This window comes from Astatotilapia calliptera, chromosome 6 (assembly GCF_964374335.1).
Source record: "Astatotilapia calliptera chromosome 6, fAstCal68.1, whole genome shotgun sequence".
NCBI lineage: Eukaryota > Metazoa > Chordata > Actinopteri > Cichliformes > Cichlidae > Astatotilapia > Astatotilapia calliptera.
The window spans coordinates 17,393,972-17,406,714 of NC_137427.1; the positions used below are offsets into that span (position 1 = coordinate 17,393,972).

Sequence of the window (12,743 nt, forward strand, 5' to 3'; positions counted from 1 at the left end):
GTAAGAAAAACATGGGAAATGTTGAAACCAGGTCAACTGCTAAACATATGGTGCCTCAGCATCAGGAGGAAGAAGTATAAATTATTATTTATGACACATTAATAAACAAATACATGCAGTTTTGCCTCTGTGTTATATTTATCAGCTTTAATTATTACATTTTAAACAATGTTTTTGCGACGGCCATCGGACTTTTTTGCGTTTTTCTTTATTTATTTTTTTGTTTTTGTGGATTTTATTTATTTGAGAAAACAATTTGAGATGTATAATTCCGTGTAATACTGTCGACGTTATTTACGTTATTAAAACCATTCCGTTTTATAATGCAGGTGTAATTCTGCCTTTGAAATTTCAAGCGGAAATGTACATCTAAAGAAGACGAAGGGGGTATTTAAAGTTTCAGTTTCTCGTTTTTTCAGCGTCCTCAGAGATTCCGTGTTTTAAATACCTGTGGATTTTTCCCCATTTATGTTTTTTATTTATGCCATATTTTTACTTTAATTTTATAGTGTTTTGATTTTACGTTTTTTTCGGATTTTTAATCTCTTGTTTTATTTACGGTGTTTTTTCCCCTCAAATACCTGGTTGTTGATTAAAACACCTGTCTTGATGTCTTGTTAATATTTTTCCAACGATTTTCACTAAACAGCTTTAAAACAAAGCTACGTGATTTTTATTATTATTATTATTATTATTGCTAGTACAAAAACACCTTTCGATTTTTATCATCTCATTTTTTCTTTTCTTTTTTTCCGGAAGCAGATTCGTTACCTGAAGCTTGTAGAAGTTTCTGTGGGCCTGCGGTAAGTTCCGGGCTACAGTGGGCTGTGCTGAGTACACAGTGCGCGCTCACTGTGCTGTTATTTGTACTTTAATTAAGAGTTAAGAAAAAAGAGGGGGGGAACCGTGTTGTGGGATTATTTGGGGTTTAGAGGCACAGTTTGGTGTTTTTCCAATTAACTGGTCACTCTCCAACCAGGCCGTTGGGCATGTGTGGGCTTCAGCATCTGTAAAAAAAAAAAAGAAGAAGAAGAAGAAGAAGAAGAAGAAGAAGAAGAAGAAGGGGAGAGAGAGAGACCAGAATTAATATTAAAAGTAAATAAATAAAGTATTGGGAAAGTTCAAGGTACAAACTGTGAAACTTAACAAGACGCTTGAGGTAGAAAGCCTCTGTCATTCAATCAATTAATAAAAATGTTAATGTAACATTAGGAATTATTATTAATAATAATAGTATCATTGTTATACTCATTATCATCGTCATTATTGTTATTATTATTTGTGCAGGCTCCTACTCCTCTTTCATACTTTAAGTCATTCACCAACTTTAGTATTCAAGCCAATCATTCATCTGATTGTTGAACTTACCAGTAATCGCTTACCTCGACGTCTACCTGCAGTTTGTTTTATGCCTAAACAAATAAGATCCTATTAGTTATTTAAACAAAATTATCATTGAATTAAAAATGTCAGAAATATGTAAATAATAGAGAGAGTGAGGGTCAACATTTTGAAGGCCTAGTCATTTTTTTTCCCTCTTTTTCAAAATAATTCCATAAAAATAATTTTATGATAAACAAAAGGAAAATGTGTTTGTAATACAGGTCCTTGTATCAATTAAAGGAGGCGATAAATTGTTGACCTACTAAGTGTTAGGTTACGTGGTTTCTGCTCAGTCTCGTCATATTTTGGTCAGTCTTGGTTGTCTCCAGTGTTAAAACAAAATTAAAACTACAGAAAAACAAATAAAAACGACACTTGTTCGTATCTCCCTGCTGTTGGGTAACTGGGCCACAGGGGCCTCCGTTTCTAAACAATAATAACAACAATAACAACCCCGCACATGTCATCCCGCCACAGACGCAAACCGAATAATCGAAATTATGCTGAAACAAAAACAAATTCATTTAGAGATGATTAATTGATGTGGCCAAATGTGTGGGGAGGTCAGCGTTTAATTATTTATAAACCCTCATGTTGGAGGAATGTCATTAGGCTGTTTTCTTCCCCCCCCCCCCCCCCCCCCTCTCTCTCTCTCTCTAAAGAAGAGAGGCAGATAACTCCACACGCACAGCTGAAAATAAAAGCAGAAATAAGGCCAAATTCTGATTTATCCAGACGATGTGTATCAGATTCATCTGCAACAACGAAAATATTTAGTTTGTTGCTTTGATTTGAACCAGCCGTTTCTAACTGTAGAGGAAAGCCCGAAGGTTGAGTATGAAACAAGAAACGGCCAAGTTTTGAATGTGACTGGCGTGTGAACAGGTTGAGTGACCAAATCTGCACAAAATCTTCCAGATATTTTTGTTTTCTCCAGAGTTTATTTTTAAATCACTCTTATCTGCTTTTTTTAAAGTGACTTTTTCATTCTTAGATTATGTCCTTTAGGCCCCACGGTGTCCCCACAAATTCTCCTGGCCAATTTCATTTGAATCAAAATCTGTTCCAGGTGATGTATCCAAGTTTACATTAAAAGAAGAAGAAACTTTCTTAAATTGAAACTTGACATCAGAAAGCACGTGCACCAAGTGTCTTATGTGGCAGGCCTGCTGGATCTGGCCGTTGTCCTTAAAATCTCTGGAGCAATAAACAGTTTCTTAAAACACGTGGTTGCTTTTTGGTAAAGTGGAGAGAGTGTTTTTTTTTTTTTTTTTTTTTTAAATCATGTTGGTGAGAATGTCTGCGATATCTCAGATGAATTTGATCCTGTTGCTTCACAGCGTCACATCCTGACAGTCACATGCAAAATACCCTTAGTGCTACAGATATTGATGGAAATCAAACAAAGTAAGTTTTGGGATTGAGGAAAGCGGTCCTGCTTGGCTGCTCAGTAAATGACAGCTGACTTTTCCCCCTTTTTTATATTATCAGATGCGTGGACACACAGAGCACAGCTTATATCTATGGCCAGGTTGTCATTAAAATAACATATCATCCTTTAGTGGCCCGATCTTTGCTCTTGGGTTGTAAACATTAAAAAAAAAACACCACACACATAAAAACCGAGCAGCTCTGCTCTCGCTCGGCCGTCCCCACAGAGTCACTCTGCAAACTTCAGGCGGTAGGTAGGAGCCGGCGCAGCTCTCTAATCCCTGCAGCCCGTGATTTAGCCTCTGGTCCTCCTAATGCTCCTAAAGCCCCAGCTGCTCTCCTGGCCGCTCCGCTCTCTCCGCGACAGACTGCACACCGCTCGCTTTATTAATAATTCACCTAATAATTCACCAGTTCGACGCTGCCGCCTGAAGCACCGGCCCCCCACTGTAAACAACTGCCCCAATTCCCCGTCTATTATTTTGTGTATGTGCGTGTAAACAGGGCGCATGCTGCTGAGGTGAGCTATTTAGTGGCTGATATTTTGGGAGGGAGGGAAGAGCAAGGCAATCTATCGCTGCCGGAGCGCACGGCGAGCTTCCATTTTTACGCACCGAGGCATCCAGAGCCCCGCCGAAGCCGCGACCGACGACGTATCGCTGTACAGGCATTCCTCTATCGGCGAGGCTGTAGCGATTTGAAGAGGCACGACGCAAGCTGCTCTTTCATCTCGTCAGCTTTGAGGAGGAGGCGGCGAGGGACCAGGGGTGTCCCCCCCGTTTGCGTGTAACTCCGTGCGTGTGCTTGCGTGTGTTTGTGTGCGTTCGGATCAAGAGAGAGGAGAGAGAGAGAGAGATACGAGGGTAAAACAGATCGGACGCGCGGCATAGGAGACAGCTGCTTTTGGACACGTTTTGGACACAGAAGCTGATCGACCGCAAAGGCTGCACACGGAAAAATAATAGAAACAAAACTTACTCTGCGTCACTTCTCCCGTCCATTATTATTTTGGGTTATTTTTTTGATTTTTTTTAAACCCGTATTATCAGTATTAATTCGGGGAGGGTTTTTTTTTTAGCATCTCCCAGTCTGCTGGAGTTTTGCCGCCGAAGGACGCACCTCGGGACTTAGACGCAGACGTCTCCCTCACTTCTTTCTGCGGGACATGGGCGCATCTGACGCCAAACAGCGGTAGACGGAAGGCTCGGAGCTGGTGTCTTCGTTTCCTTCTATCGCTTTCAGAGTGGACCGACTTTTGAAAGAGCGTGTTTTTTTCTCTATCTGGGCCTAAAGCCGACGTGTTTAAAGGTCCTTTTTTGCTTCCGGCAACAGCGAAGAGACTAAGTCTTCCTCCCTCATCTCTCACTCCCTCTCTCACTTTTTTGGAAGCTGAACTTTTAAAGGAAAATGGGGCATTGAGAGGGTTGGCAGATCTCCCCACGCTATAATGGTACGTGCTGTGTAACTCAATAGTTCCTTTCTGTTGGCTCTATAGGGTAAAGTCTATAGGGCTGGAAATAAACAAAACATGCTTGCACTTATTTCAGGGCTCTAATTTCTTTGTAAAGAACTTTTGTTGCGGATGGATTTGGTGCTAGAGTTCTGGGCCACAACACACCTGTGTGCGTCCCTGTGCACGTGCGTGTATGCGCGCGTGCAGATGTAAAAGTAACTCAACTCGTTTGTCTGCCAAATGTAATTACAAAGCGTCTAAATGAGCCGCGATTGAATAAACATTCAGTACTGAGCGCTGAGTGTTAAATATTATTCTCACACACTGCCTTGTTTTTCCTACAGCTCCGTGCATTTTATGACCAAAGTGATTTTCATTTATTTGTTAACAATAAGCTACTTTTTTGTTGCAGTTCTTTTTCGTGAAATTTCTCCCACAGTGCTCTCAAATATCTGCAGCTGTAATAATTATGTGCATGGCATGTGTTCAAAATTAATTTTCTCCACATTTAAATCAGTGCAATTCTCCTTTCTGGCGCGTTAACGTGCATCGAGTGGCCCTGTAGACAGAGTCTGATCTTTGCTGCTAAAGTCACACAAAATAAAAGCAAAGGTAAATCTTAAAGACTCGCACAGTGATCGTGTGTGGACGATTATTACTGCTGTACTGGTTATTATTATGCCCTAAGAATCGCAATAAATTAACGTGGCGCACGACTCTCGCGCGTTACTCCACCTTGCACTCGCCGACTCGAGTCTTTTCTATCAGAAGGCGGCTGCTCTTTTTTATCAATGGGCACTTCATTTGCGTAGCTGATGACACTTTATAGCGACTACAAGGGGGTGGGGAGGTGAGGTGACACACAGACCATCTTTGTGCCCTCAGAACAAGCGCTGAGAGTCCTCAGAAAGAGCAAGTAGCATAAATTAGAGCACCTCCGAAGCATTTAATATTGATCTGAAAATCGGATGATGACGATGAGCTCATTATCTCTCTAAATCCAGCAGCATTTGGAGATAAATATCAGATTTTATCATCAATATCTTCTCTAAAACTGCTACAGCAATATTGAAAATGCAAGGCTGTGACCATCAGCTTTACGTGATCTCTATTAACTCAAAGCTTTACGTTTTAAAATGTCCTAATAAAAATGCAGCATTATCATTGCTAAATCAACTTAAGAGATTGAAGCAGAAGATTCCATTATTTTTGGTATTTTGTTTAAGCTATTTTTACTCATAGATTTCTGATTAAATTTGCTAAACCTGTGAAGTATTTTAAGGTGATAGTGATGGTTGTTTACTGCAACATAGAAATAACAGACTGCACTGTGAAATACTTTGTAGATCATCCGATATGTTTCAGTATCTCACTATTACAATCCTGTAATATAACTCTTACCTCTTACTCTTGCTCACACGTCTTCACCTCAAATATCGATGCTGTTACACACAAATACTCATCTACCTTCCTGAAAGTTTGAGACCTGTTTTAGAACAGTCAATCCTTAGAAATAAAACAGTGAGAGTTTATTTAGACTGAAACCGTATCTGATTATAATGTTTCTGGGAATGCACACGGAATCTCACAAATGATAAGCACCAAAGATACAGGAGGGGAAAAAATGTATAAACTTGGCACTCGGATAATTACAGATCTGTCTCTTTATCATACTGAGTGAGTATACATAACAAAAACACTTTAAAAATAATACACACATATATATATCTATCTATATATTTATATATAGATAGATATATAGATTCGCGGTCACTGACATGATCAAATATTGCCTGTATATGCAGCATTACTTTAAAGAGCATTAGCAGAAGTGTTCATTCACTTTTTGCACATTTATCATCGGCCGCCAACTTTGCACGAGCACCCTGATTGCTCTCTACATGAAGGGCGCATAGCCCACACGTTGTCACGTGTTTTTTTATGGGTTATAAATGTCAGCCTTACGTGACATCGAGGGGGTCACCTACCAAAAACTTTTTCTTGCCCCAGCTGCCCTGACTCACAGTCATACCTGCTAAACAACAACACAGACAGGCCCCAAGATGCTCAAGATGTCAAATTCTAGGCCGCATGTGTCTTCTGATGTCAGCTTTCCAATTATCTGTCTATATATCTTAAGGTAAGCCAAACATTAGACAATTGTTCGTAATTGGCAGTGATAATACGATGCTCATTTTGTTTCGATTCTCGGCCTATAATTTCACAGTTGGTTGCGCTGCGGTTGTTGCAGAGAAAACGTGCCAACCACAGAAGCTGTCAGTCAAATAAAAGTCAAGAAACTTATTGGTGCCAAGTTGGGAGGTGGGCGTAAACCTTTTACCAGATTATTAAATACATTTTCAAAGTACCATTTCAGTTAAGATGGAAGTGGGTGAGACATTTGAAATGAGCTCAACGCGCTGCCTCCTTGAGTCACATTGTGTGTGTGTGTGTGTGTGTGTGTGTGTGTGTGTGTGTGTGTGTGTGTGTGTGTGTGTGTGTGTGTGTGTGTGTGTGTGTGTGTGTAACTCCATGCTTCCCGGTCTTTGTGGTAAACTCTACTGTATTAGAACCATAACCACAAGAAAATCTCCCCACGGATCAGTCCTTGTGTGACACAATGGGTTGATTGTCCCAGCCCAAACCTCATTGTTAAATGCATTAACCAGAGTAGCTAGACCTTAGTTGAATGTGGTTTGGACCTTCAAATAAGAGAATGAATAAGGACCCATGTACAAAGAAGGGTGCCAGTGGCATTGGGTTACTTAATGTGCCAAGGGGGCGTTTGGTGCAAGCAAGTGTGTCAGTGAAATGTTGCTGGTTCAGTTCAGTGTTACAACTGGCATGGTATTATCATAAGGCCACAGCCATAGCCTATCCTGTCTAGCAAGATTAGTAGTTGACAGGCAAGTTGCCAGGCCAAGTGCATCTTGGGGTGTGTCACAATGAGCGCTCTGTTCAGACCTGTTTAACCGAACAGTTTTGGTCAACAAAGACGTTTTTTTAATAAAGCAACGCTGGCGTAGTTTCACTATCTATCTGGCATTCAGGTGATTCACCTCACCTCACCTCACCTTTAAATTAAACCGCAAACCAGCTTGTATGAATTTCTCACACAAGTCAAATATCTTTTTACTCGAGGCATCTATTTTTTTAATACACCAGCAGTCAGGCCTCTTGAACAGACTCGCTTTTCACACGATGTGCCTCCCGCCTTATCCAGGATCCCAACATTTAGTATTATTGTGTAAAACACAACTGCACAATTAAGCCAAATGCAATCTTCAGCTCTGCGTCTTGGCTGTACTTCTGACCCAAGCAAACCTTCAGGACTCACGAGTGGAGTGAAATAATTAGCCCCACTCTACTCAGCCATCCATCCATCATTTTTTTAATGCAGCCCCTCGGTTTCTCATCTTCTTTCTTAGCCTCCCTGTTTTCTCGTCACCCCCCCTGAGAAGGCTGTGTGAAAAATCGTATTTTTCCAACGTTTCTCCCCGAGGCAGCTTTGGCAGGGACTCACACGGCGGCCATTTCTGCCTTTCATACACTCCTCACACACCATGGAACAGATCGCCGGTGCGGCCTGGCATCTTTGAAGTGGTTGCCATCTCACGCAGGTTGGCTGGACTGTTTTCCTCTCCCCATCCCCCTATTTTCATCCTGTGCCTTAAACTTGGCAGTGTTGCTTTTCAGGCACCAAATAACGATGATAAAAACATGGTTGAGACACAATGGTGGTTATAATAACCATGTTTTTTTAAAAGAAAGAAAAAGAAAAAAAAGAAAAAAGCGGGATCAACAGTGCTGGTAGTGGTTGTGGTTCATGATTGTGGGGCGGCCAGGATAAAGGTTTTGTGGAAACAAGGAGAGGGCTGCACCAGGTGTGTGACAAGTGTAAGTTTTTATGTGTAGGTGGTGAATTAGTGTGCAAGTGTGTGTTTTTGTGTGTAACTGCTAATGTGATATGCAGAGAGACAGAAAGCGAGGAAAGGTGGGGCGATGTGTGTGTGTGGTTGGGGGGGGATCATTGATATGATGCCATTCATTTGCTTTAAAATGGAGCCACCTGAGAACAAATTCCACCATCAGGGCCTTTCATACACAAAGCTCTGTAGAGGTGTGTTTGTAAGTACATGTGTGAGTGTACGTGCAGTGCGAGAGCAGGTTTCGGAGATCTCACCTCCAAAGAATTTGGCCATATGGTCGTCAACACTAAATCCAAAGAGAGAGCGAGTGAGCCAAGGAAAGAGAAGTGTCTTCTTTTGTCAGTGAAGGCAGAAAGAAAGGCAGCTTAAAACACACCATATACAGATACCTTAGATCAGATGGCTCAGACAAATAAATAAATAAAAATCCTCCACTGCATCCCTTACTCCACATATTTGTGAAGTAGGAAAATCTGTCTCAATTAACACATTTGCATTGGGCGATGATGGACTCCAAATAGGTCACTGACTCAATCTCCCGCCTCCGAATCTTCCCTCTAAAATGTTAATTAAGCAGGGCTTTGAGATTTTTTCGCTCAGGGCTGGCCATATGGGCCGGGCATATGTTCTATATATATAGTACAATATATAATTCATACACTGCTGCAGGAGAGTGTTTGGGGGCCCTGGAGTTTTTTTTAGGGGTTTACTACAAAGGGAATCAGTATGTTCTGGCCTCCCCAGTGCCAGGTACAGAGCTTAGCCTATTCATTAGCTTCATGTTATTCATTGTTGTACAATAGGATTGAGGTTCATCAACACCTGTTTTTCTGGCGAACAGCATAAAGTGGGTGTTTAAATTCCTCTTTGTTGGATGGTTAATATGAAATGAGAGCAAATTATCTACTGTTGGAGTTCAATTGTTGTTGGGGTTTTTGGTTGTTTGTTTTATGTGTGTTATGTTGCTCTTCCTGAAGTCAGGTTAAATGATAGCTAATGCTGAGATTCTGGGGGTACGAAAACCTACAAATGTACAAAAGGTTTTCTCAAATAGTCAGCGCTCCCAGTTGTCCCACTGCCATCCAGCCAGACACCCATTCACCAGCAGCACTGGGCAGCAGCAGCCAATAAAAACAGCTCTTTCCCACCCGCAGCTTTTTGGGTTCGACTCAACCAATCAGGGTAGGCTTGCTAGTGCACCTGACGCTGTTTCTGGCCAGGGACAGCCAATCACAGAGGCTCCAGCACACCTGATGCATTGTGGTCTGCTTGCTGGTAGTCAGCAGGCTCGCACTGCTGTGGACCCCACCACAGGTGTCGTGGATCCAGGCCATTATTCTGCCTGCCAGCCAATCAGAGGCGTCATTTCATTATCAGACACATGTGGCCTGGCAGAATCTGAGTGCTTGCATTTTGTCGTGTGTGTGTGTGTGTGGATCTGCATGTCTATTAGCATGGATGTGTATTTGTGGATGTGAGGGACTCTATTACCCCATTCCCATAATGCCTTGCTCTCTTATCAGCAGGCCTCTCTGACTCTGAATCCCAGCTTCATCATCATTTTGAAACTCGTGTTGCCCCCTCAAGGAGTCGAGAGCCTCAGCAATAAAAAAGGGCTAAAAATAGGAAAAAGAAAACAATGTTTATGGACTAATAAAGATGATTAAGAATCGCACAATTGCAGAAAAATGGAAGGTTTGCGAGTGCAGATTATCTGTAATAAAAAGCTGAGGGGAGAGATTGGGGAGAGAGGGAGAAAGAGAGTTAGCCATACAGACCTCTCATTGCGAAGGATATGAATAGCCTTTGTTTTCACCACAACTCAGGGCTGTGTGGTCTGCCAACGTCTGGCTCTTATTATGGGGTTTGTGTCTGTGTGTCTGCGTAAGTGGCATGCACGTGTATATCGGTGTGTGTGTGTGCGCTGGTACGTGTTGCAGTGTGTTTGCGCGTGAGGCAGAGTGAACATGGGTGTGGAAAAAATGTATATGCATATGGGCGATTATATTTTCAAGAGGGTTAGACTATATGCGTGTGCATTTCGGCATTTCCACACACATGCAGTGTTTTCTCTCTGCTCCCGTTCGCTGAATAAATGTGGCATGGGGTCTTGGGCTGGCACAAGCGCGTGTGCATGCTTTTTTATCCGTTAAAGTTGTGAAATGAAATAGGATTTCACAGAACGGCACAGCGGCTGTGGGATTTGGGCTCCCTTCGGCTAAGTAGAGTGGGATAGGTTGATCCAATCAACTGCAGAACTGCAAGGAGAGCCTATTTCACAGCTCCGGGCCCTGCCAGAACCCTGCCTGCCCGCCTGCCTGCTTGACTTAGAATACAAATGAAGCTCCCTGAATGCACACCTACACACATATGCATGCATACACCCTTGTACTTACAGACAATCTGACTGGGGATTTATAGTGCAAGTGTTGTGGAGCTTCTGTGGAGAAATGAAACCAGTTGGGGTTAAAAGACTGTTTCACACGGAGCGGGTACATTTTAGGGTTACGTCTCACAAAGAGGAGGGAAGGAAAATCACAATTTCGTTTTGCCACAATCTAAATTACACTGGTTTAAACAAATTAACAGAGTGTTGTGAGATTGCTTTAAATGTTGCAATACTTCTTAAATATACTATATGTTATTAAAGAGCAACGAAATCCAATTATAATATTTAATTTAATAAATATTAAAATGATATAAAATATATGCTGGGCTAAAATCTGTGCTGTATTTGTTCCACATTTCGCAGCATGACTTTTCAGCTACATGGAAACAATTTTAACTGAATAACTATTTCTCTGTTTTTCAGGCTACTGACACCTACCTGGTGAACGACGATCCCACTAGAGGCCCAGGGATGCCTGAATGTTTCCTCGTGTCTGATACATATAGGGTATACACATCCCCAAAATACATACACACTGCAAGCTCTCTGTATCTGTCCTTTTAATTGCACTGATGTCCCAAGATATATTTCCTGGACACAAAAAAACAAAAAAGGAACCCAGTCCCTCTCTGTTTTTCTTTTGTAGGGGGGAGGACTTTTTTAAAGTACAAAAGCCTCATTAGTGCATTCATTTGACATGGTCCGACCACAGCATAGGAAACACTATGCTACCTTCATTCTTGCCATGATGAATGTTTGTTTCTAGGGTTCCATTAATGTGTTCAGAAAATACATCCACATTTTGTGTTGACGTTGTGCTATTAGCTCGCTCATATGTCCATTTCCTCCGCACACACACACACACAAAAAAATTCCCACACGTCTTCATGAATGTTCTCAGTTCATCTGTCAGTTGCGCTGACATGTGGCAAAAGTGCCCTGCAAAAACACTATGTTTCCTAAAAATGTCAACTTTTCCGTGACATGTATTTTTATAAGGGATTATTTAGGCTTGGCAGAAAATTGGTTTTGTTGCAGATTCATGTGGAGGACACGCGTCACGTGCAGGGCAAAAGTTAGAAGCCAGTTAAAGCAAAGAAAAATATACTTGACGTTATAAAAGTGAAATTTTTCTGGAGGATACTGCCTGGGTTACATGTTATACATATGGTAATTTTCACAAATATTTCCCCCCCCAAAAAAAATCAGCTTTCAGAATGAGTTTGGCGATAACTGCTAGACTGCCTGGAAAATTGTTCTTTTGGCCTACACGCTTCAATATGACTTGTTCCATTTTCCACTTTTAAAACAAACTAATTATGACATAATCCCAGCAAAATAAATCTATACGTCTTTATTACAGCTGAATACAAATATGGTAAAAATGCACAAATCCAAAGCCGTCAGAGTATGACATATAGTAAACACATTTTTTTCAAAAGCAGCAGGCCTAACACAGTGCTCTGCATACACACTCACAAACAGATCCATAGTCTCTGGGATCCACACTGTATATGATATGCTTGTTAGCCGTGGCGGCCGGTCAGCCATGTCTTTCTGACTGCATATGCCTGTATGCATTTGACTGGCATGCCGCTTCGCAGGCAGACGTAAACAGCTTACTCAAACAATATTTACACTGTATGCCGTAGTAAACGGTACAGTTGCACAATATTCTGTTCACATATTTCCTGCCTTTTGAAAGGCAGCCTCAACCACCTGTCTCACACATTTAGCATGCTAATGGCAGTATCAGTATGCTACATCACATTCAATATTTAATGGCCTAGCCACAGGCATTGGTAAACAACAAGGATATGAGTAGTGCTGTGTGTCAATGGGAGACCGCAACATGCTAACTTTAGGCACGCCATATGGTTTTCTCATGTGCGTTTTAATGGCAAGCGTAGTCTCAGAAACCACTAGATCCCTGTGCGCTCGAGGGGCTTTCAAAGGTGATGTTGAGACCTGACTGTTTGATTATAGGCAGAGAGTTTGGAAAGAAAGCCCAAGCGTCAGTGTTTTGTAACTTCTGCGGTCGGTTGCTATAGTTTGTTTGTTGCAGCCAAGTGCCTGTGTTGAATACTGAGATGGACACCTAATGTCAGACTGAAGCCAGAAACAAAGACAACCAGTAAAATCAGGCAGCAGAAAGGGA

General features: G+C 41.7%; 1 protein-coding gene and 1 long non-coding RNA gene across 11 annotated transcripts in view; one reads left to right on the top strand and one right to left on the bottom strand.

Annotated features, from left to right (window-relative positions):
• Positions 1-471: 471 nt before the first annotated feature.
• Positions 472-1,999, bottom strand: LOC145429432 (uncharacterized). The gene is made up of 2 exons (XR_013909659.1): positions 1,369-1,999; positions 472-1,007 (listed from the first exon to the last, which is right to left on the bottom strand). It is a non-coding gene; the product is annotated as an uncharacterized LOC145429432 (long non-coding RNA).
• Positions 2,000-3,685: 1,686 nt separating this feature from the next.
• Positions 3,686-12,743, top strand: part of nfixa (nuclear factor I/Xa) — a 107,273-nt gene continuing 98,215 nt past the window's right edge. For all 10 annotated transcript variants that reach the window (XM_026170646.2, XM_026170654.2, XM_026170655.2 and 7 more), the window contains exons 1-2: positions 3,686-4,264; positions 11,009-11,092. In XM_026170646.2, the coding sequence (XP_026026431.1) occupies positions 4,262-4,264; positions 11,009-11,092 (87 nt within the window). In that variant the 5' untranslated portion in view covers positions 3,686-4,261. The remainder of the gene's footprint in view (positions 4,265-11,008; positions 11,093-12,743) is intronic.